The 21,885-nt window shown below is 37.7% G+C and overlaps 1 protein-coding gene across 1 annotated transcript in view; it reads left to right on the top strand.

Moving 5' to 3' along the window:
• MICU2 (mitochondrial calcium uptake 2) overlaps positions 1-21,885 on the top strand; it is a 104,055-nt gene that overhangs the window by 65,279 nt on the left and 16,891 nt on the right. The window contains exons 5-7 of the mRNA XM_002748896.7: positions 1,496-1,543; positions 3,123-3,205; positions 6,292-6,357. Coding sequence (XP_002748942.1) covers positions 1,496-1,543; positions 3,123-3,205; positions 6,292-6,357 — 197 coding nt within the window. The remainder of the gene's footprint in view (positions 1-1,495; positions 1,544-3,122; positions 3,206-6,291; positions 6,358-21,885) is intronic.

Genomic DNA, 21,885 nt, shown 5'->3' with positions numbered 1-21,885 from the left:
CTATTATACCAGTCTTGTGATCTGGAGAGAACAATTGTTTTTTTTACCAGGAAGCCATGTTTTTGAGATATTATATCTATATTTATTGTAACTTTTTCATTGTAAGCAACATAAAACGTGACACAATTGAGCAAGCAAGAAAGTTTAGTGACTAGACAGAGTTAGCTTCAAATCCAACTTCATCCAGGGCTCAAAGATCACCATATTCATTTTCCGGATCTGGCAATTAAAGATTGGCTACATTCTCGACCTCTAAATAATGGCCTCTGGTGGTTCCAGGCACTCTCTCCATTGTCTCACATTCCTTAGAATAACATTCTCACATCACCAAAGCCCAGCACAAAATAAAAATGTAGAAGTCAGTAATCCAGCATTTGCATCAGAAATCCTGCTGTACTGCTCTGAGTGGCCCAACTTAGGTGATAGCTCATCCCTAAGCCAGTCCCTGGATCAAGACTTTTGCAACCTGCCTGTTACCTTGGCCTGAGCTACTTGCCCATCCCTACATCAATTCCACAGAAATGCAGTGATTGGCTTTGGCCAATTAGCATTTACTTGCAGAGGCAAATGTAGGGTCATCCTACCCAAACTGCATATTTGAAACTGGCACAGAATGATTTCCCAAAGGAAAAATCAAGTTACTGCTACAACAAATTAATTGCTACATTTTAAATAGTATAATTTGACTCTCAGTATTCCAAGTCTGTTATTCTACTGAATTTATAAATTTGCTTCACTTGAGACATTATGAGTAGTAAAAAGTTAAGTAGAAATTATAGTGCCATGCAAATAGAACTTCTAGTGGATGCCTATTATTTGCTGGCCAGCATCCATTCCTTCTCTGTATTAGCATTCTCCAGAGAAACAGAACCAATTGGAGGTATAGATATTCACTGTGAAGAACTGGCTCATGAGGTACAGAAGTCCCTTGATCTGCCAGTTGTAGACCCAGGAAAGCTGGTGGTGTAATGCAGTCCACATTTGGAGGCCTGAGAACCAGGGGAGCCAGTGGTGTAAACTGGTCTGAGGCTAGAAGATAAGATGTCCCAGCTTAAGAAGTGAGGTAGAAAAAAAGGTGAATTTCTCCATCCTCCGCTTTTTGTTCAACAAAGAGAGAGTGAATAATGCCCACCCATACTGTGGAGGAGAGCCTACTTTGCCAAGTCTACCAATGTAAATGCTAATCTCACAGACACACCCAGAAATGATGTTTAATATGGTACTCAAGATGTTCGGTCTGTGACCCAGTCAAACTGACTTAAAACTAACCGTCACAACCTCCTTACTGTAGTAACCTGATGAAGCATAGTTTCTTTTTTTCAGTATTAGGACTCTACTTCAACTATTATAAAAGTTTTCCATTGTATCAAAGAGGTAATTTAAAGTAAAAATAGTTTTTTAATTAGGTGAAATTTCAATCTTAATGTCTCTGTATGTTTACTTCTAAACCATCTAAAACTTATTTTCTGGTATGTTTTTATCTTATCTCTTTCAGGGCTAATTTCATATACCGAGTATCTTTTCTTGCTTACAATCCTCACTAGTAAGTATCCCACAGTTTTTCTCAGTGATCATGTGGAATTCTCTATTCTTACTAAACAGGATTTTAAAAGCCTGGTATTTATGTGTTTATCATGAAAAACATTATCGGTACCTTAGTTTCTACATCTACAAAATGATAATGTTGGATTCGATTATCCCCTTGAGTCTCTTCTACCTCCTGTGCACTATAGTAGCCCATAGCTTTGTCTCTTTAATAGGAAGTTTGTTGAACAAGAGAATGAAAGTGGTAGTCTTGACTTTAAAAATGCTTATCTGACATTATACAAAATTCCTAACCAGTACCCTTCAAAAGTGCGAAGGTCATGGAAAAGAAGGAAAGACTGAGACACTGATACAGATTAGAGAAGACTCAGGAGACATAACTAAATATAACATGGAATCTTATATTTGATCCTAGAATAGGAAAACAGCGTTAGTGAAAAAAACACGAAATCTCAGTAAAGTCAATAGTGTAGTTCATAATGCTATGCCATGTTAATTTCTTAGTCTTTATAAATGTATTATGGTTGTGTAAGATGTTAACATCAGAAGACCAGCCATGGTGGCTCACCCCAGCACTTTAGCTTGAGCCCAGAGTTTGATACCTGGGCAACATGGTAAAACCTCATCTCTACAAAAAAGTAAAAAAATTGGTGAGGTGTGGTGGTGCATACTTGTAGTCACAGCTGCTTGTGGGGGCTGAGGTGGGAGGATTGCTTGAGCCCAGGAGGTTGAAGCTGCAGTAAGCTGTGATCACACTGCTGTACTCCAACCTAGGTGATAGAGTGAGACCCTGTCTCAAAAAAAAAATTGACCGGGCATGGTGGCTCATGCACTTTGGGAAGCTGAGGTGGGCATATCACAAGGTTAGGAGATCAAGACTTTCCTGGTCAAAATGGTGAAACCCCATTTCTACTAAAAATACAAATATTAGCTAGGTGTGGTGGTGCATGCCTGTAATCCCAGCTACTCAGGAGGCTGAGGCAGGAGAATCACCTGAACCCAGGAGACGAAGGGTGCAGTGAGTAGAGATTGTGCCACTGCACTCCAGCCCGGCTACAGAGGTAGACTCTGTCTAAAAAAAAAAAAAATTAGAGGAGGCTGAGCAAAGAGTATATGGTGACTCTGTGGATTCTTTCTATTCTATTTATAAAGATATAACTATCTTTATAAAATTTGTATAAGCCTAAAATGATTACAAAATATGTTGTTGTTGTTTTTTAAGTACTCTGAAAAAGGGAAATAAAAAGTAATTATTAATTTGAAAATAGCCAAGGTACTGTAAGAATATAGAAAAGCCCCTAGTAGAGCTAAAGAAATAAATTATGCCCACAAATTAATTTTGCATTGAAAGGCAGAACATTTACTATCAGAGCAGTAGCACCTATGCAAAGGGTGGAGAAGGAAGGGAACAAAGCCATAACACCAAATATCAGCCTTTGAAATTGTTATAAGAAATTATTATGTTTTCTGTGTAGACCCTTATTCATACAGTTTCTGCTAGTTTATGTGAAATTTGAAGATCTATCTGCAAATAACTTGCTTTTCATCAACATTTTTCATTTTTCACTTTAATGCAGAACCGCATTCTGGATTTCATGTTGCTTTTAAAATGCTGGATACAGATGGTAATGAGATGATTGATAAAAGGGAATTTTTTAAGGTAAGTAGATGCTAATTATTTTAGGTTTATCATAAAATACCTGGATGTTTGTGTGATAATTTTACACTCTGTTGCCCAGGCTGGAGTGCAGTGGCACGATCTCAGCTCACTGCAGCCTCTGCCTCCCAGATTCAAGCGATTCTCCTGCCTCAGCCTCCTGGGTAGCTGGGATTACAGGCATGTGCCACTGTGCCTAGCTAATTTTTTATATTTTTATTAGAGATGGGGCTTCACCATTTTGGCCAGGCTGATCTTGAACTCCTGACTCAGGTGATACACCTGCCTCAGCCTCCCAAAGTGCTGGGATTACAGGCATGAGCCACCATGCCCGGCCATATGTAGCATCATATATTTGAAATTTTCTTCAAAGAACCAAATAATTCTTTACATATCAAAAAAGCATATTTAAAAAGAAGGGATTGATCTTAGTTTATCTAAATGTTTTCCTAGTAGATTTTATTCTTGCTCTACCCACCATATGTACTAGAAAAGTAATGAGAATCACTTTAATACCCAAAACATAAATGTAATAAAGTGATGTGAATAGCAAATGTAAAAGTAATGATAAAGTATGGTAATAAAAGCCTTGTGAAAATGTCCTAAAATACAGATTGCCTCAGTTTGTTACTTTTGTGTTTTGTGAACATTCATGTTTTATTAACATTCAGATCTGAAAACTGGTTAGTAAGTGTATTCCTTGCTTCTTTATCTCAAGAACTCGTAAAATAACAACTGTCTGCATGAGCTGTTCTCTGTCAGCTAATAATAAAAGATAGCAACTGTGATCAAAGCCAGTAATGGTTAATCCATTAAATCTTTACCTTGATCGATGGTACATGTGCTTATATGGGATACATGCCACGGTTTTAGTGCAGTCTCGCTAAACAGTAGATTGATGGTAGGTCTGTTTCCTAGTATCAGTTGCTTCTTAGGTGGTTCTTTTATTTTCCATTGCTTTCCTATTGATGGCAAGGACTGCGCACTTAATATAGTAGCATTACAGTTTTATTATACTAAATACATCTGCTAGAGTTATTTTTAAATGAATATAGAAACCTTTCACATGAGTTATCAGGGAAATGCAAGTTAAAACCGCAGTGACATACTACTACCCTCTCAAGAGAATGACCAAAATTAAAAAGACTTGTCACATCAAATGTTGGTGAGAATGTGAAGGAACCAGAATTCACTTTAGAAGATAGTTTGGCAGTTTCTTATAAAGTTAAACAGATCTGTTATCCTCCTAAGGTTTATCCAAGAGAAATTAAAACCCACATCCACAAAATTGAGTTGTAAAAGAACATTTGTGGCATTTTGATTCACAGTAGCCAAAAACTGGAGCCATGAAAACATCCATCAAAAGGTGAATGAATAAATAATGCTATATTCATAAAATGGAATAAAATGCAACAATAAATGGCAACAACTACTGACAGGCAAACAGTATGGATGAATCTTAAGACCATTATGCTGAGTGAAAGAAGACAGACACATGCTGTTTAATTTCATTTATTTGAATTTCTAAACTAGGTGAAACTAATTTACCTTGCGAAAAAAATCAGAACTGTCTCTGTGGGAACAAGAGTAAAAGAGAAACTAGGATTGAAAACTAGGAAGAGACACAAACTTTGTCAAAATTGTACGGCTGGTATTTGTACGTTTTAGTATATGTAATTTTTTCCTGAAGAGCTATAAATAATAATAACTGGAAGGGGAACAGCGAACAGGTAGAGGTATAGATGAGCCAGGAATGGCAGAATACTGATAATTATTGAAAGCAAATAATGTTTATATGGTGACTTATCATAGAATTCTGTTCATTTTACTTATGTTTGAAATTTTCTGTAATAAAAATAAGAGGTTCCAGGGGAATAAGCACAGGGAGCAATGTTTGGATATTGAACTTGGCATTATACCATTTGATTGTCAACTTTAAAAATAGGCCGGGTGCAGTGGCTCACACCTGTAATCCCAGCACTTTGGGAGGACAAGGCAGGCGGATCACGAAGTCAAGAGATCGAGACCATCCTGGTCAACATGGTGAAACCCCGTCTCTACTAAAAATACAAAATTAGCTGGACATGGTGGCATGCACCTGAAGTCCCAGCTACTCTAGAGGCTGAGGCAGGAAAATCGCTTGAACCCAGGAGGGGAGGTTGCAGTGAGCCGAGATCATGCCACTGCACTCCAACCTAGTGACAGAGTGAGGCTTTGTCTCCAAAAAAAATTAAAAATAAAAATAAAATATAAAACTTTTTAACTTTTTTCTAAAATAAATAAGTAGGGGAAAGGGGGACATTAAAAACTGGCTGAGAGATTTAGAGAACTAGAAGTAAACCACTTGCCTAAAACAAACATAATAGAAATAGCCAAATTCGAAATAACTAATATGGAATTAATTGCAGCAGTTTTCAAAATGTTAAATAGCCTAGAAAAAAAATGGATAGAGATTTGTCTCCTAATTGATTTGAATCCATAGTTCGGGATTTTTGTCTTTAAAATGCTTTCTTTTTTAAATTTGCTTTCCATATGAGGATTGATACAAATGCCCCTGAAAGGCAGGTAGGTTTTTTTAATGTACTCAATTTCAAGATATTATTTACAGTGTCCTAATTAGTAGAAATGTAAGTCTTTAAATTATTTTAATGCTTTATAAATGCATAAAGGGAAAAGTAAGACTATGTGTATAATATAAATCACTTTTTAAGAACTACATACTTTAAAATGTCACCATAAACTGGTGATATAACAAATTAATTATGAGTAAAAATTCTCTTGAAAGAAAGTTTAATCTTGAAGTTTTTATAGAGTGCTACCTAAGAACATGTATCTATTAAATAAGCTAGCTTTCTTGTAGAAAATTATAGTAGTAGTAATGTTAATACTTTTCTTACCTCTTTTGTCCTCTGATTCTTACCTTGTCTAAAAGAAAAAGATAATAGGAGTTATGATTAGAAAGAATTTAACTTAATATTCAGCAAATAACTACGTATATTTTATAACAACAACAACTTGGCATCTGTTTTTTAGTTGTTTTGAAAAATCTGGTAGGAACACATGTAAACTCATGATTGCAATCTTTTTAGCTGCAGAAGATAATAAGTAAACAAGATGACTTGATGACAGTGAAAACTAATGAAACTGGATATGAGGTATGTATAAATGATTTACAAACAATTGATATTTATAATAGCTACTCTTCTGTTTGTTCAGATATTCCCAATAGTTACCAATAGATTTGGTATCAGAAATTTAATTTTTTTAATACAGTCATGCACCACATAACTTTTCAGTCAACAGCAGACTGCATGTATAGTGGTGGTCTGAGCAATAGGCTATACTATATAGCAGAGATATGTGGTGGGGTATACCACCTAAGTTTGTGTAAGTACACTGTGATGTTCTCACAGTGACAGTCACCTAACAATGCATTTCTCAGCACTTCTCCCTATGGTTAAGCAATACATGACTGTATTTTAAATATATATGCTATATTTACATGTTCCTAACTTTGGGTGGTGCACAGGAGTATGTTGGTAGAGCAGAATTTCCCTCCCAGTCACCCAGTTCTCCTCCCTGGGCAATTAGTGCTTTCAGTTTCTTGCATATCCTTCCAGAGAGTTTTTATGCATATATAAGTATACATGTAAAGAAATAAATAGATACATCTGTATTCTCTTTTCTGTTTTAATATAAGCAGTAACATACTATACATTGTTCCACACTCTTCTTTTTTAACTTAATATATCTAAAGATGTCATTCTTTTTTAATGGCTTCATAGTACTTTGTTGTATGGAATAGTAGTTGATGTAGCCACTCTTCTTTTGAAAGATATTTAACAGGTATTCATCTTTTGATATTACAAATAATGCTGCATTGAATAATTGTAATTATATTATTTTATACATATGTGAACATATCTCAGGAATAACCCCTGAAATTCAGTTGCTGGGTCAAAAGATGAATATTTCTAAGGTCATTGACAAACTTTCATAAATATTGACAAATGCCTTCTAGAGAATATGAACCAATTCTTATTCCCATCAGTAATGCCTGTCAGTGCATTTTTCATGAATCATCTTTTAATCAATTGTAATTCCACACTCTGCTTTTCATAAGATTTTCTTAAAGTTTTAAATCACTTCGTATTTTAGAGCATGTCTGCCTCAAAATCAACAAATTGTTAAAGTCACAGTTCTTTACATTTCATTCCCTTTGAGCAGTTTTATGCTGAACTTTTTGGCTCACATTCAGTTCCCTGAATGATATTCCCTTTTCCTAAACATATCTTGTGTGCTCCCCTAGTACCCTGTATGTCCCCAATCACAACACCTTGTCACATGTTAATATAATTGTTTGTGTCCTCCACAATGAAAGTATCATCCTTCTCTTTAAGATTGTGTGATGTTAGGTAGTAGTTCACAAGGTCACTCTAACTTCTTTTTTTTTTTTTTTTGAGACGGAGTTTCGCTCTTGTTACTCAGGCTGGAGTGCAATGGCGCGATCTCGGCTCACCGCAACCTCTGCCTCCTGGGTTCAGGCAATTCTCCTGCCTCAACCTCCTGAGTAGCTGGGATTACAGGTACACACTACCGTGACCAGCTAATTTTTTGTATTTTTAGTAGAGATGGGGTTTCACCATGTTGACCAGGATGGTCTCGATCTCTTGACCTCGTGATCCACCTGCCTCGGCCTCCCAAAGTGCTGGGATTACAGGCTTGAGCCACTGCGCCCGTCGGCCACTCTAACTTCTAACAGCAACTACAGAATTCAGGGGGACCCCCAAGACCACTCTGAGGTTCAGTAACTTACTAGAAGAACTGACATAACTCACAAAGTTATTACGGTCATTGTAACAATTTACCACAGGGAGAGGATGAAGAATCAGCCAAGGTGGCCAGGCATGGTAAACCCCAGTATTTTGGGGGCCAAGGTGGGCAGATCACCTGAGGTTGGGAGTTCGAGACCAGCCTGACCAACATGGAGAAACCCCATCTCTACTAAAAAAAAAATACAAAAATGAGCCGGGCATGGTGAAGCATGCCTATAATCCCAGCTACTCAGGACGCTGAGGCAGGAGAATCACTTGAACCTGGGAGGTGGAGGTTGCCGTGAGCCGAGATTGCTCCATTGCACTCCAGCCTGGGCAACAAGAGCAAAACTTAGTCTCAAAAAAAAAAAAAAAAAAAAGCCAAGGCAAGGGGCACATGGAGCGGAGTTCCAAAAAGTTCTACAAGCAGAGGTTCCAGTTGTCTTCTCCTAGTGGAGTCGTGGGTAGTGCTAACTTTCCCAGCAGTGGTGTGTAATAATAGGCACAGAGTAGTGCCAACCAGAGAAGCCCGCCAAGGCATTGATGTCCAGAGATTTTATTTGGGTCAGCCATGTAAACCTGGTTGGCTGTCCATGTGGCTGACCCTTGTCTCCAGCCATTCCAGGATCAAGCTGATCCCCTTCATCCAAATCCCCACCCTAAATCTTATTTTTAGACTGTCTGCTGTGGCCCAAGGCCCCCCAGTCAACAAAGACACTCTTATCTTAGAGATCATCTTCCAGCAGCCCAGAACAAAGACCAGACCTCTGTTCTGATAAGATTAAGTCTTTACTATGCAGATTGTATCTATGTGGCCTTATAAAGTGCCAGGCATGCTCAGTTAATATTCTTTAATGAATGAACAAATACCTAATCAGATGGATGTGATGCATTTAAATGTTGGCCTATTTATTGGTTATTAAGATTGTTTCCAAATATTTGCTATTAGAAGTTGATATGGTTTGGATCTGTGTCCTTGCCCAAATCTCATGTTGAAATATGACCACCAATGCTGGAGGTAAGGCCTGGTGGGAAGTTACTGTATCACAGGAGTGGTTTCTCATAGTTTAACACCATCCACCTTGGTGCTGTCATTGCAAGGTGAGTTCTTGTGAGATCTGGTTGTTTAAAAGTGGATGTCACCTCACTCGTCTCTTTCTTGCTCCTGCCTCCAGCCGTGTAAGATGCCTCTGCTTCCCCTTCATCTTCCGCCATGGTTGTTAGTTTCCCAAGGCCGCCTCAGAAGCAGAAGCCCCTATGCTTCCTGTACAGCTTGCAGAACCATGAGCCAATTAAACCACTTTTCTTTATAAATTACCTACTCTTGGGTATATTTTTATAGTAATGCGAGACCGGACTACAGAAGTCATGTCACAGTAAATATCTAAACATGTAAATTTAGACTAAAATTCCAGAAGTGAGATTCTTGGAGCAAAGACATGAATACTTAAGTTTTTGGTACCTGTTGCCAAATTGCTTTCTATTATAACCTTTCTGGAAAGGTTATAACAATTTATAGTCCCACCAGCATTGAGTAAGCATACCTATCTCTCAGCAGTTTTTCCAGGATTTGGTATCTTTGTTTTAATAATCTGTGTCACCAATTTGATAGAGTGAGAAGTTATCTCAAATATTTTTTAGAGCATTTGTATTTCTTATTTTATAAATTTTCTATTTTTGTTTTTTGAGACTTGGTTTTTTGTTTCATATATGCTCTTAAGAGTATTTTATATTTAAGAATGTTAACTTAGTCTGCAAAATTATTGAAGTATTTTTCAGATTAGTTTTTATTATGGATTTAATGTCATATTTATCTCACTTAATTTTTCCAATTATTTTCATTCTTTAAAAGGCCCTCCCCACATCAAAATACTAACCTATGTTATCTTCTGGCTTAGTTGTGGTTTTATTTATTTACATTTAATTTTTTCATTCATCTAAGTTATTTCTTGAGGGCATCCCTAGGAACTTTACATTACTTTTTTACTGTTACATAAATGAACTCTTTTTTTCCCTCCAGGGGAAAATTATTGTAACTAAACAGGAAATCAATTTGATTTTTAGTGTTGTTGCTCTGGTCTGAATTATCTTATGATTTTTACTTTTCTGTTTATTTTCTTGGTTGTTCTAAGTGTAAAATCATGTTATCTCTAAATAATATTTATCTTTTCCCGGCATGATGGTTCATACCTGTAATCCCAGTGCTTTGGGAGGCCAAGGTATAACGGTCACTTGAAGCCAGGAGTTTAAGATAAGCATTGGCATCATAGTAAGACCTCATCTCTACAGATATTTTCTTTTCAAAAATAGGCATAGTGGCACATGCCTATAGTCCTAGCTACTTGAAAGGCTGAGACAGGAGAATCCCTTAAGCCCAGAAGTTCAAGGCTACAGTGAGCTCTCATCATACCACTACACTACAGCCTCAGTGACAGAGCAAGACCTTATCTTCTTAAAAAATAAATAAAAATAAATTTGACATTAAACTGCAGCTGTATTTCAGACTCAGAGCAATAGTTGGTTCTAATCTGATTAGAAAAAAATTACTTCTTTCATTTGTTTTTTGGTATGTGGTAAATATCAAAATTAGAAGCTATCTATCTTTCAAAAGGAAATTTAGCAGTGTAACTGTTTTAGTCCATTTTCTGCTACAGTAACTGAATATATGAGACTGGGTAATTTATAAAGAAAATAAATTGGCTGGGTGTAATGGCTCACACCTGCAATCCCAGCACTTTGGGAGGCCGAGGCAGGAGGATTGCTTCAGTTCAGGAGTTCAAGACCAACCTCCTAGTGAGACCCTGTCTCTACAAAAAATTAGCCAGGCACAGGTACACACCTGTAGCCCCTGTTACTTCGGAGGCTGAAGTAAGAGTTGCTTGAGCCCAGGAATTGGAGGAGGCTGCAGTGAACTATGATCATGCCACTGCAATTCAGCCTGGGCAATGAGACCTTACCTCTAAACAAAGAAGTTTTGGAGGCTGAGAATTCTGAAGATAAGGAACAACATATGTGAGGTTTTTCTTACTGATGGGAATTCTCTGCAGAATCCCTGGGTGCTGCAGAGCATCGTGTGGCAAGAGGGATAGAACATACTATCTCTCTCCTTTCTTCTCTCTCTTCTTTTAAAGCCACTAATGCCCCACCCTCATGACCTCATGTAATCCTAATTACCTCCCAAAGGTCTCACCTCTGAAATACTGTAGTTGAATTTCCTACCCTCTTAATAATGTTGCAGTGAGATTATATTTCAACATGTATTTGGAGGGAACAAACATCCAAATCATAGCAGTAACATTCTGTCTAGAATACATAGGTAACTGTAGATCTGGGGGACTAGTAATATTCTTATGTCTGTAAGTATGTTATTAGAACAAGTATAACAATCAGCTAATTAAATGCCTCATATGTCAATACTGTCTTAATATTTGGGAGCAGAACAGTGTTTGCCTGGCTTGAATCTGATGACTTTTTCACTAATTGATACACCCCCATATTAATTACGTGTATAGAACCTGAGCATTTGTGAACACAGAGTCCAAAACTGGAAACTTATCATTCACAACTATTTTGAACAGAAGTGAGAACAAATTAGTCTTTCACAGACCCCCAGTATCTATATAGAATGTAGGAAATATAGGGCCTATATTAAGGAATTGGGGATCAGAGTTGCTAGAAAAGGCCAAAAAGCTGTGATCTTCAGTCATTTATCCATTCTAGGCAATCCCCTATATGAGTAGGTAGGGTCCAGATAGCACTAGGTCCTATGGCACTGACCAAAGTCAGGTAAATAGTCCTAATTAAATTGCCAACCTATGAGGGGGCTAGACAAGGAGAGTTTGGGAATAAAGCTATACAGGACAGAGTTGGAGGTTGTTGGAGGGCTTTTGTGGCTCTAGGATTACAAACCAATGTGACATGGGATATAGATAGAGCACCTCATAGGCTGAAGAGGAACGCAGCCATCCTAAGAATTTCAGAGAACACTATAAGTAGGCATGTTTATTCAAATATGTTCTGATATGCAAATGTTTATTAAACAATCATATAATATGTTTCAGGCCCTGTATGGTATGCTGTGTGTTAAACTTACGAGTCCCCTTCCCTCAAAGAGCTTATTTTTAGACCAGAAAGGACAATTTAAAAGTACTGTGCAGTGTGGGGGGCAAAACTGTCTTTCTACTATCAAAATAGGAAAGGAACTAATACGATTTATTCTTTGACTGTATTCATCTTCATTCACAATGATTTTTCATTTCTTGAAATTTATTTTCACTCTAATGAGAGACTTTGTCTATTATTAAAGAATTTAGACTTTTTAGAGTTGGAGAGGGTGGCCTAGGAGGGTGAGGAAGAAAGGCTTTCCTTTTGACTCTAAAATCAAAATCCGAATGCTTTAATAATTTTAGTTTATAGACAAACTTGAATCTTAAAACTATTCTGATTTGGTCCCCAGGAAGTTTAAAGCAAAATTTGTGACCGACCTTTATGAATTATGAAAGGCGCTATAGCACGTTAATATTTTTATATTAACTCCTTAGCCTCCTCTTATTAAGGGACCCTTATCTCTCCTTCGTGTTGATTGTATGTATGTATATATATAGGTATGTGTGTGTCTTTGAGCAGTCCTAATTTTTGTGGAAAGGCAAGAGGGATATATGAACATACTCAAGTTCTTCTGTAACACAAACTAACAGAAGTCAAAGGAATGCTAAAATAATAACAGAATGAGATGACACTGGAGACTGCAGAGCTAAGAAAACAAATTGAGAACACAAACACTGTAGATTAATGGATGGACAGTGGGGCACACAAATAGGAAGATATCGCTGAGGGTGTTTGGAAAGGTCGGAATAAAAGGGATAAAAATTGACACTTTTCATGTGCCTGAATACCAGTGAATACTCAGGCATTCTCTCTGAGACAGAAAGGAAAGGAAAGGTTTGGCATAGAGGGCAGATCTGGGTGGGACAAGATGCAACTCATGGATACAGATACTTTTTTATTTAAAGGGACATAAGAGGTGAGAAAAGTCAAGTATTTATCCAAAACAAATGAGAAAATCTGTTTTATTCTTTGTTGTCTGTAATAATTTGTTTATTCTATTGTAATGTTATTTGGGTTTTCTATTTTTTTAGTGCTGGTATTTGTATATTGTTTTTGAATTTTTTTGTGTGTCATGGAAACATTTAATATGGACCTGAACTAAAAATAAGAACTCTTCCACTTTTGGGAAAATGGAGTTGATACACTTTTTTCCATTCCTCTCCCACTAAGTATAACTGAAAATCCTAGGCCTAAAACACCTAAAAGGTAGAGAAGAGAAGGCAAACCAGCTGCTCCATAACCAGCATCCTCAGAACCAAAGGAATGACATGGTGGTAAGCTCCCTAGATTTTATTTTTTTGTTTCATGTATCCCAGATTTGGAGCTGAAGGACCTGGCAACCCAGAAACACTGAACGACACAGATTTTTAAAGCTCCAACAAAAGCCTGGTCTCTAACAGGAAAAGATCAGGAAAGGGGCAGGCTAGCAAGACAGAAAACTTTTACATAATAATTATTCTACTTCAGCCAAACTATGCACACACATACAAATTGTAGCCTCACATCCACCCATACCAGCAAAGGTTTAGTGGGGAGCCTAGACATCTATTCTTGCAGGGTTATAATGAACCAACCCACTATGATGGTGTCAGAGCTGTGATTTTCGTCACCACTGGTGTTATCAGAGGAGGGTTAGTAGTCTTTTACAATTCTCCAAAAGTAATGAGACCACTCTCCCCATCTCCACCCACCCCAAGGTGTCAGTGGAGGATGCAAGAGGAGTATCTAGGCACTCCAACCCCTCCCATTCAGGGCAGCATCAGTTAAGGCCTAGTGTGGAGCAGGAACTTTGATCCCTGCACAACAGTAACAGATCGGTCCTCAAATGTTAGTGGAGGCCTGGGGAACCTAGGCTTCCACCATCACCTGGCTGTAAGGAGGCAGCATCTGTCTTCTCCTGTCAGAGAAAACCAGCTAAAACAGAAGCATTAAATAAGGTCCAAGGTCTCACAATACTGAAAATGTCCAGATTTCAATTTTAAAAATCATTCATTATACAAAGAACCAGCATTATCTCAAAATTAATGTAAAAAGACAAGCAATAAATGCCAACACCAAGATAACAGAAATGTTAGAATTATCAGATAATGATTCTAAAGCAGCCATTGTCAGAGTACTTCAATGAGCAGTTACAAACACATTTAAAACAAATGAAAAGATAAAACCATCAGCAAAGAAATAGAAACTGTAAAAGAATAACCAAATGAAAATTTTAGAACTGAAAATTACAGTAACTGAATTAAAAATTCATTGAGTAGACTCGACAGCAGAATGGAGGAGACAGAGGAAAGGATGAATGAACTGGAAGACAGAAGAATAGAAGTTACCCAGTGTGAACAACAGAGAGGAAAAGACTGGAAATAAATGAACAGAGCCTTGGGAACCTCCGGGATTATAACAAAAGATCTGATATTTGTGTCATCATAGTCTTAGAAGGAGATGAGAGAGAGTGAGTAGTATTGGAAACAATACTTGAAGTAATAGCTGAAAACTTCCCAAATTTGGCAGAAGACATTAACATAGATTCAGGAAACTGAGCAAACCTCAGGTAGTCTAACCCCAAAGAAATCCACACCAAGATACATAAACTTCTGAAAATGAAAGATAAAAAATCGTAAGTTAGCAGTGGTGAAACTGTTATACCTGACCAAGTTAGAGAAAGTGCCACACTCTGAGTTCCAATTTGAGAGTCCTTTATTGCCGGTGACCAAGAGACGGCTAATGCTCAAAATTTTCTCAGCCCCAAATAGGCCGAGATTTTTTTTTTATACCTAACCTAGAAAAGAGGGGAGGGAGAGTCTAGCTGAAGCAGAATTTTACAGAAGCAGAACGAGCAAGTTAGTAGGAAGAAGCTAGTAACCAGGAGGTAGGAGGTTCCCATAGTTGCTGGTTACTAAGAGTATTTCCATACGATCATTAGGGTGGTATTTTCAAAATAGCAGGTAGACTTGCCAAGCTGGATGCGGTTACAACAGTTATGGGTGCTGAGAACAACGTGACCCAAACCTCAGCGGTTCAAAGCTTTGAGTACAGCGTGACCCAGTAATGCACCTGGGCGGGCCGTGGAAGGGAGAGCAAAGCTAAGCTGGAGCTTGTCAGGCTTTTTTCTAAGATGGAGTCAGGTTAGTTCATTTCAAAACAACACTTACCTGTAGGAGAAAAACAGAATGACAGCAGTTTCTCATCTCTCATTTCACGTTGTTCAAGACCAGAAAGAAGTGGCACATTTTCCAAGTGCTGAAAGAAAATAACTGTCAGTTTAAATCCAATATCCAGAGAAAATATCCTTCAAGAATGAGGAGAAAATCAAGACATTCTCAAATGAAACAAAACTAAAAGAATTTCTCATCAGCAGATCTACCCTAAATAAATAGCTAAACATAATTCTCTAAACAGAGAGGTAAGAATAAAAGGAGGACCTTGGAACACCAGAAAGGAAGAACATACTAAGCAAAAATATGCATAAATAGACTAGACTTTACTTCTCTTAATACTGAAGCAAAAATGGTAACATCTGATGTTCTAAATGTTTGTAAGATAAATATTTAAAACCATCATAAACATGGAAAGTAAAGGACCTTAAAGGTACGTAAGGTTTCTATACTTCACTCAAACTGCTAACCTCATGACACCAGTAGACTGTGTCATATATAGAAAATACCTAGAGCAACCACAAAAGGCTGTACAAATAAATATTCTAAAAAATGCTATGCAGATAAATCAAAAATGAATTCTACAAAATGTTTGACTAGCCCAAAAGAAGGCAAGAAAAGGAAAACAGAGAACCAAAAAACAGAATAAATAGAAAACAAAAAATAAATTGGCAGACTTAAGCCCTAACACGGTAATAATTGTATTAACTGTAAATAGTCTAAATGCACCAATTAAAAGACAGATGGCCGGGTGAAGTGGCTCACGCCTGTACTCCCAGCACTTGGGAGGCTGAGGTGGGTGGATCACCTGAGTTTGGGAGTTCGAGACCAGCCTGACCAAAATAGAGAAACCCCATTTCTACTAAAAATAAATACAAAAAATTAGATGGGCTTGGTGGCATATGCCTGTAATCCCAGCTACTCGGTAGGCTGAGGTAAGAGAATGGCTTAAACCTGGAAGGTTGAGGTTGCAGTGAGCCGAGATTATGCCATTGCATTCCAGCCTGGGGAACAAGATAGAAACTCTATCTCAAAAAAAAAAAAATTATTAAAAGACAGAGATTGCCTGGCTAACATGGTGAAACCCTGTCTCTACTAAAAATACAAAAATTAGCCGGGCATGGTGGCGCATGCCTGTAATCCCAGCTACTCCAGAGACTGAGTCAGGAGAATCACTTGAACCCAGGAGGCGGAGGTTGCAGTGAACTGAGATCCCACCACTGCACTGCAGCCTGGGTGACAGAACGAGACTCCATCTCAAAAAAAAAAAAAAGACAAAAGTTTGGCAGAGTGGATTAAAAGATGTGACCCAACTATATGCTACAGTAAACTCACTTCAGATACAAAGATACAGCACCTTGAAAGTCAAAGGAAACCAAACACCACTGTTCCTATTGACATTTTTTTTTTAATAATAATTCTTTTTAAGGATTAAAAGAAAATTGGCCAGGCTTATGCCTTTACTCCCAGCACTTTGGGAGGCCAAGACAGGTGGATAACTTGAGGTGAGAAATTCAAGACCAGCCTAGCCAAAATGGTGAAACCCCATCTCTGCTAAAAATATAAAATTTAGCCAGGCAAGATGGCTCACACCTGTAATCCCACCTACTTGGGAGGCTGAGGCAAGAAAATCATTTGGACCTGGGAAGCAGAAGTTGCAGTGAGCAGTTGCACCCTATCCTCCAGCCTGAGAGAGCAAGACCCTCTCTCAAAAACTAATAATAATAAAGGATTTAAAAAAAAAAAAGGAACTTGTAACTGATAAAAAGGCAAAGGGTGAAGAAAGATAATGTATTATGCCAACATTAATGAAAATGTAAAGAAGAATAACTGTCTAATACCAGATAAAGTTGACTGCAAAGCAAAACAAGTAACCAAATAGAGAAAAGGATATTGTATAAATAACAAAAGCATCAACCCAACAACACCATATAGCAACTCTAAATGTGTGTACCACAACAACAGGGCTGAAAAATGTGTGATGCCAAAACTAACAGAACTGAAAGGAGAACTAGACAAATCTACAATTACAGTTGGAGATTTAAACAACCTTCTTTCAACAATTGGTAGAACAAGTAGACAAAATCATCAAGGACACAACACCATCAGCCAGTAGGATCTAATTGTCCTTTGTAGAACTCTCTTCCCAACAATAGAATACACATTATTTCCAAGTGTTCATGGAACATATTCCAAGACAGAGCACATCACAGGCCACAAAACAAACCTTATCAAATGTAAAAGAATTGAAATAATACCAAATGTATTCTCTCACTACATGGAATCAAACGAGAGATCAGTAACAGAAAGACAACAAGAAACTCTCCAAACACATGGAAACTAAAGAACATGCTTCTAAATAATCCATGTGTCAGAGAAAGTCTCTAGGGAAACCAAAAAATATATATAACTGAAAATGAAAATACAGCATATCAAACTTTGTGGGTTACAGCCAAAGCACTACTGAGAGGAAGGTTTATAGCATAAAATGCCTACATTAGAAAAAAGGAAAAGTCTCAATAATCTAGGCTCCTGCCTCAAGAGATTAGAAAAGAAGAGCAAAAACCCAAAGTAAGCATAAAGAAGAAAATAATAATTATAAGATCAGAAATCAGTGAAATTAAAAACAAGCAGTAGAGAAAATTAATGAAACGAGCTGGTTCTTTGAAAAGATGTATGTTGAAAAATGTCTAACAAGACTGACAAAAAAGGAATACACAAACTGCGAATATGAGGAATGAAACTGGAGCTATCACAGCAGACCCTGTAGATATCAAAAGAGAATACTACAGCAGTTCTACACACATGAACTTGACGTATTTGATAAGATGGACGAATTTCTTGAAAAACACAAACCACCACAACTCATCCAATAAAATAGATCATTTGAGGAAATTGAATTCATAATTTTATCACTCCCTAAAAGGAAATCTTCAGATCTAGATAGTTTTGCTGGAGAATTTTACTAAATGTTTAAAGCATTACCACCTACACACAGTTTCTACGAAGAGAAAGAAGGAAGAAGAGGGAACACTTTCCAGAACGCTTTGCAATTCATTATATGAAACTAGTATTACCCTGATACCAAAACCAGACCTAGACAGTACATAAAAAGACAAACCAGGCTGGGCACAGTGGCTCATACCTGTAATTTCAACACTTTGGGAGGCTGAGGCAGGAGGATCACTTGAGCCCAGGAGTTTGAGACCAGCCCAGGCAATACAGTAAGATCTTGTTGTCTCTACCAGAAAAAAAAAAAACCATAAAATATTAACCAAGCATGGTGGCACATGCTGGTGGGAAAATCGCTTGAGCCCAGGAAGTAGACATTGCAGTGAGCCATGATTGCACCACTGCACTCCAGCCTGGCAACAGAGCTAGACCTTGTCTCAAAAAAATAATGATAAAAATAAAATGTAAAAACCAGCCTGTAATCCCAGCACTTTGGGAGGCCCAGCAGGTGGATTGCTTGAGCTCAGGAATTTGAGACAAGCCTGGGGAACATGATGAAACCCCATCTCTTTAGAAATACAAAACTTAGCTGGGCATGGTGGCAAGCATCTGTAGTCCCCACTACTCAGGAGGCTGAGGTAGGAGGATCACATGAACCTGGAAGTGGAGTCTGCAGTGAGCTCTGGTCATACTCCTGCACTCCAGCCTGGGCAACAGAGAAAGACCCTGTCTCAAAAAAAAAAAAGGACAAGCAAATCTCCCTCATGAATGTGGTGGACACAAAAATTCTTAACAAAATATTAGGAAACAGAAGGGTTTTTTTTGTTTATTTGTTTGTTTTTGAGATGGAGTTTCGCTCTTGTTGCCTGCTCAGTCTGGAGTGCAATGGCGCAATCTCAGCTCACCACAACCTCCACCTGCCAGGTTCAAGCAATTCTCCTGCTTCAGCCTCCCAAATAACTGGGATTGCAAGCATGTGCCACCACCCTGGCTAATTTTTTTTGTATTTTTAGTAGAGGGGAGGTTTCTCCACATTGGTCAGGTTGGTCTCTAACTCCTGACCTCAGGTGATCCGCCTGCCTCGGCCTCCTAAAGTGCTGGGATTACAGGTGCGAGCCACTGTGCCTGGCCAAGATATTTTTTTAAATATGTATCATGGCCAAATAGGGTTTATTCCAGAGATGGTTCAGTATTCCAAAAGCAATCAGTGTAATACAGCATATTAACAAACTGTAGAAGAAAAACCACACAATCAAATCTATCAGTATAGAAAAAGCATTTGACAAAATTCAACACCCATTTGTAGTTTTTTTAAAAGCACTCATTAAAACAAATAGGGCAGGGAGGTGGGCATTGAACTTGGTAAAGAGCATCTACAAAAAACCTACAGCTAACATACTTAATGATGAAATGCTGAATTCTTTTCCCCTAACATCAGGAACAAGGCAAGGATGTTCATTCTTGCTACTCTTGTTCAATACATTACTGAAATTTTTAGCCACTCCAGTAAGGCAAGACAAGGAAATGAAAGGCCTACTGATTAGAAAGTAAGAAATGAAACAGTCTCTTTTTATAGATGGCATTGTCTCTGTAGAAACTCCCAAGAAATCTGCAAAAAAAAAAAAAAAAAATCCCAAAACACAACAAAGCTTCTAGAACTAATAATTGATTTTATGAAGGTCACCAGGTACAAGAAAAATGTACAAAAATCAATCACTTGTATATACTATCACTGAATACCAGGGACACTAAAATTTTAAATATACCATTCACAGTTTTCAAAAAGTAATGAAATCTCTTCAGCAAATGTTGCTGGTACAACTGGATATGTATGTATAAAACAACATGGACTCCTACCTCACACCATATATAAAAATTAACTCAAATGGGTGTAAGAGCTAAACTTATAAAACTCTTAGAAGAAAACATCAGAGCAAAGCTTCATGACATTGGATTTCACAATGATTTCTTATATAATGGCACAAAAATCACAAGCAACAGAAGAAAAAGTAGATATATTGAATTTCATCGAAATAAAAAATTCATGTTCATCAGAGGACACTATCAAGAGTGTGAAAAGATAACCAGCATAATGGAAGAAGATACTTGCAAACTACATATCTTGTAAGGATCTACTATTGGTATGTATGTAAAGAACTCTTCTTATAATTCAACAACAAAGTGATTAACAACCCAGTTAAAAACTGGGCAAAGGACTTCATATTTCTCCAAAGAAAATAGGCAAAAAAAGCACATAAAAGTATACACAGCACTTTCAGTCATTAGTGCAGTGCAGATTAAAACCATAGAGAGATATACACCATCCAAATGACTAAAAACAAACCACTGACACACCAGATGGTTGCAAGGATGCACAGAAACTGAATCACTCATTGCTAGTGGGAATGTAAAACTACCACCCAAAAATAGTGAGTGTGCTCCTGGGATTCTATGCCAGAGAAATGAAAACCTATGTTCACACAAAAACCTATACACAAATATTCTTGGCAGCTCAGATTGGCAACATCCAGCCCAAACTGGAAACAATCTAGATGTCTTTTAACAGGTGAACAGTTAAACTGTGGGATTCCATTACTGTGAAATACTGCTCTGTAATAAAAAGAAACACAATTGATATGGCAAAAGATACAACAACCTGAATGAATCTCCAAAGAATTATGCTGAGCCAAAAAAAAAAAAAAAAAGCCAGTACCTGAAAGTTGCAAACCTTATGATTCTATTTATATAATGTGTTTGAGATCACAACATTATGGAAATGGATAATTCATTAATAGTTTTCATAGGCTAAAGAAAGGGTGGGAGCAGGAGGAAAGCTGGTGTGACTGTAAAAGCAACATGAGAGATCTTTGTGGTGAAAGAATGTTCTGTATTGACTGTGTCAAGTTGTGATATTTTACCACAGTTTTGCAAGATGTTACCATTGGAGGATACTGAGTAAAGGGCAGAGAGGATCTTTTTGTATTGTTTCTTACCACTGCATTTGAAATCTGTAGTTATCTCAAAAAGTTATTTTCTTTAGGGCAGGCAGGGTGGCTCACACCTGTAATCCCAGCACTTTGGGGGAGGCCAAGGCAGGCGAGTCATGAGGTTGGGTGTTCAAGACCAGCCTGGCCAAAGTGGTGAAACCTCATCTCTACTAAAAATACAAAAAATTTAGCTGGGTGTGGTGGCAAATGCCTATAATCCCAGCTACTCGGGAGGCTGAGGCAGGAGAATCGCTTGGACCTGGGAGGCAGAGGTTGCAGTCAGCTGAGATCATGCCACTTTACTCCAGCCTGGGCAACTGGAGTTGGAGATGTGAGACTGGAGATGGAGTGTGAGACTCCATCTCAAAAAAAAAAAAAAAAGTTATTGTTTTCTAAAGGACTCATGAGAAATACTCATTTGTTCCTTGGGTTGTCTGGGTTTTTGTGCCTTTTGCCTGATTTGTTCTTTTTCTGTTTCTTGCTACAGTGTCTTTGTATAGTTGTCTTGCCTTATCTTTTCCTCATGCTCATGCTGTATCCAGACCCTCTCTGCTCTGGCAGAGCATGAATGAGATTCTCCTTAATACTGTTCTCCCCTATCTGGAACTAATTTATCTTTTCCCCTGAGCTGCAGGTACTGCATTCTGGTCCACTGTTACGTAGACTAAATG

The sequence above is a fragment of the Callithrix jacchus genome, chromosome 5, assembly GCF_049354715.1.
Source record: "Callithrix jacchus isolate 240 chromosome 5, calJac240_pri, whole genome shotgun sequence".
In the NCBI taxonomy this organism is placed as follows: domain Eukaryota; kingdom Metazoa; phylum Chordata; class Mammalia; order Primates; family Cebidae; genus Callithrix; species Callithrix jacchus.
Note: the sequence above shows the minus strand (reverse complement) of the source record. Positions and strands in the feature narration are given on the sequence as shown.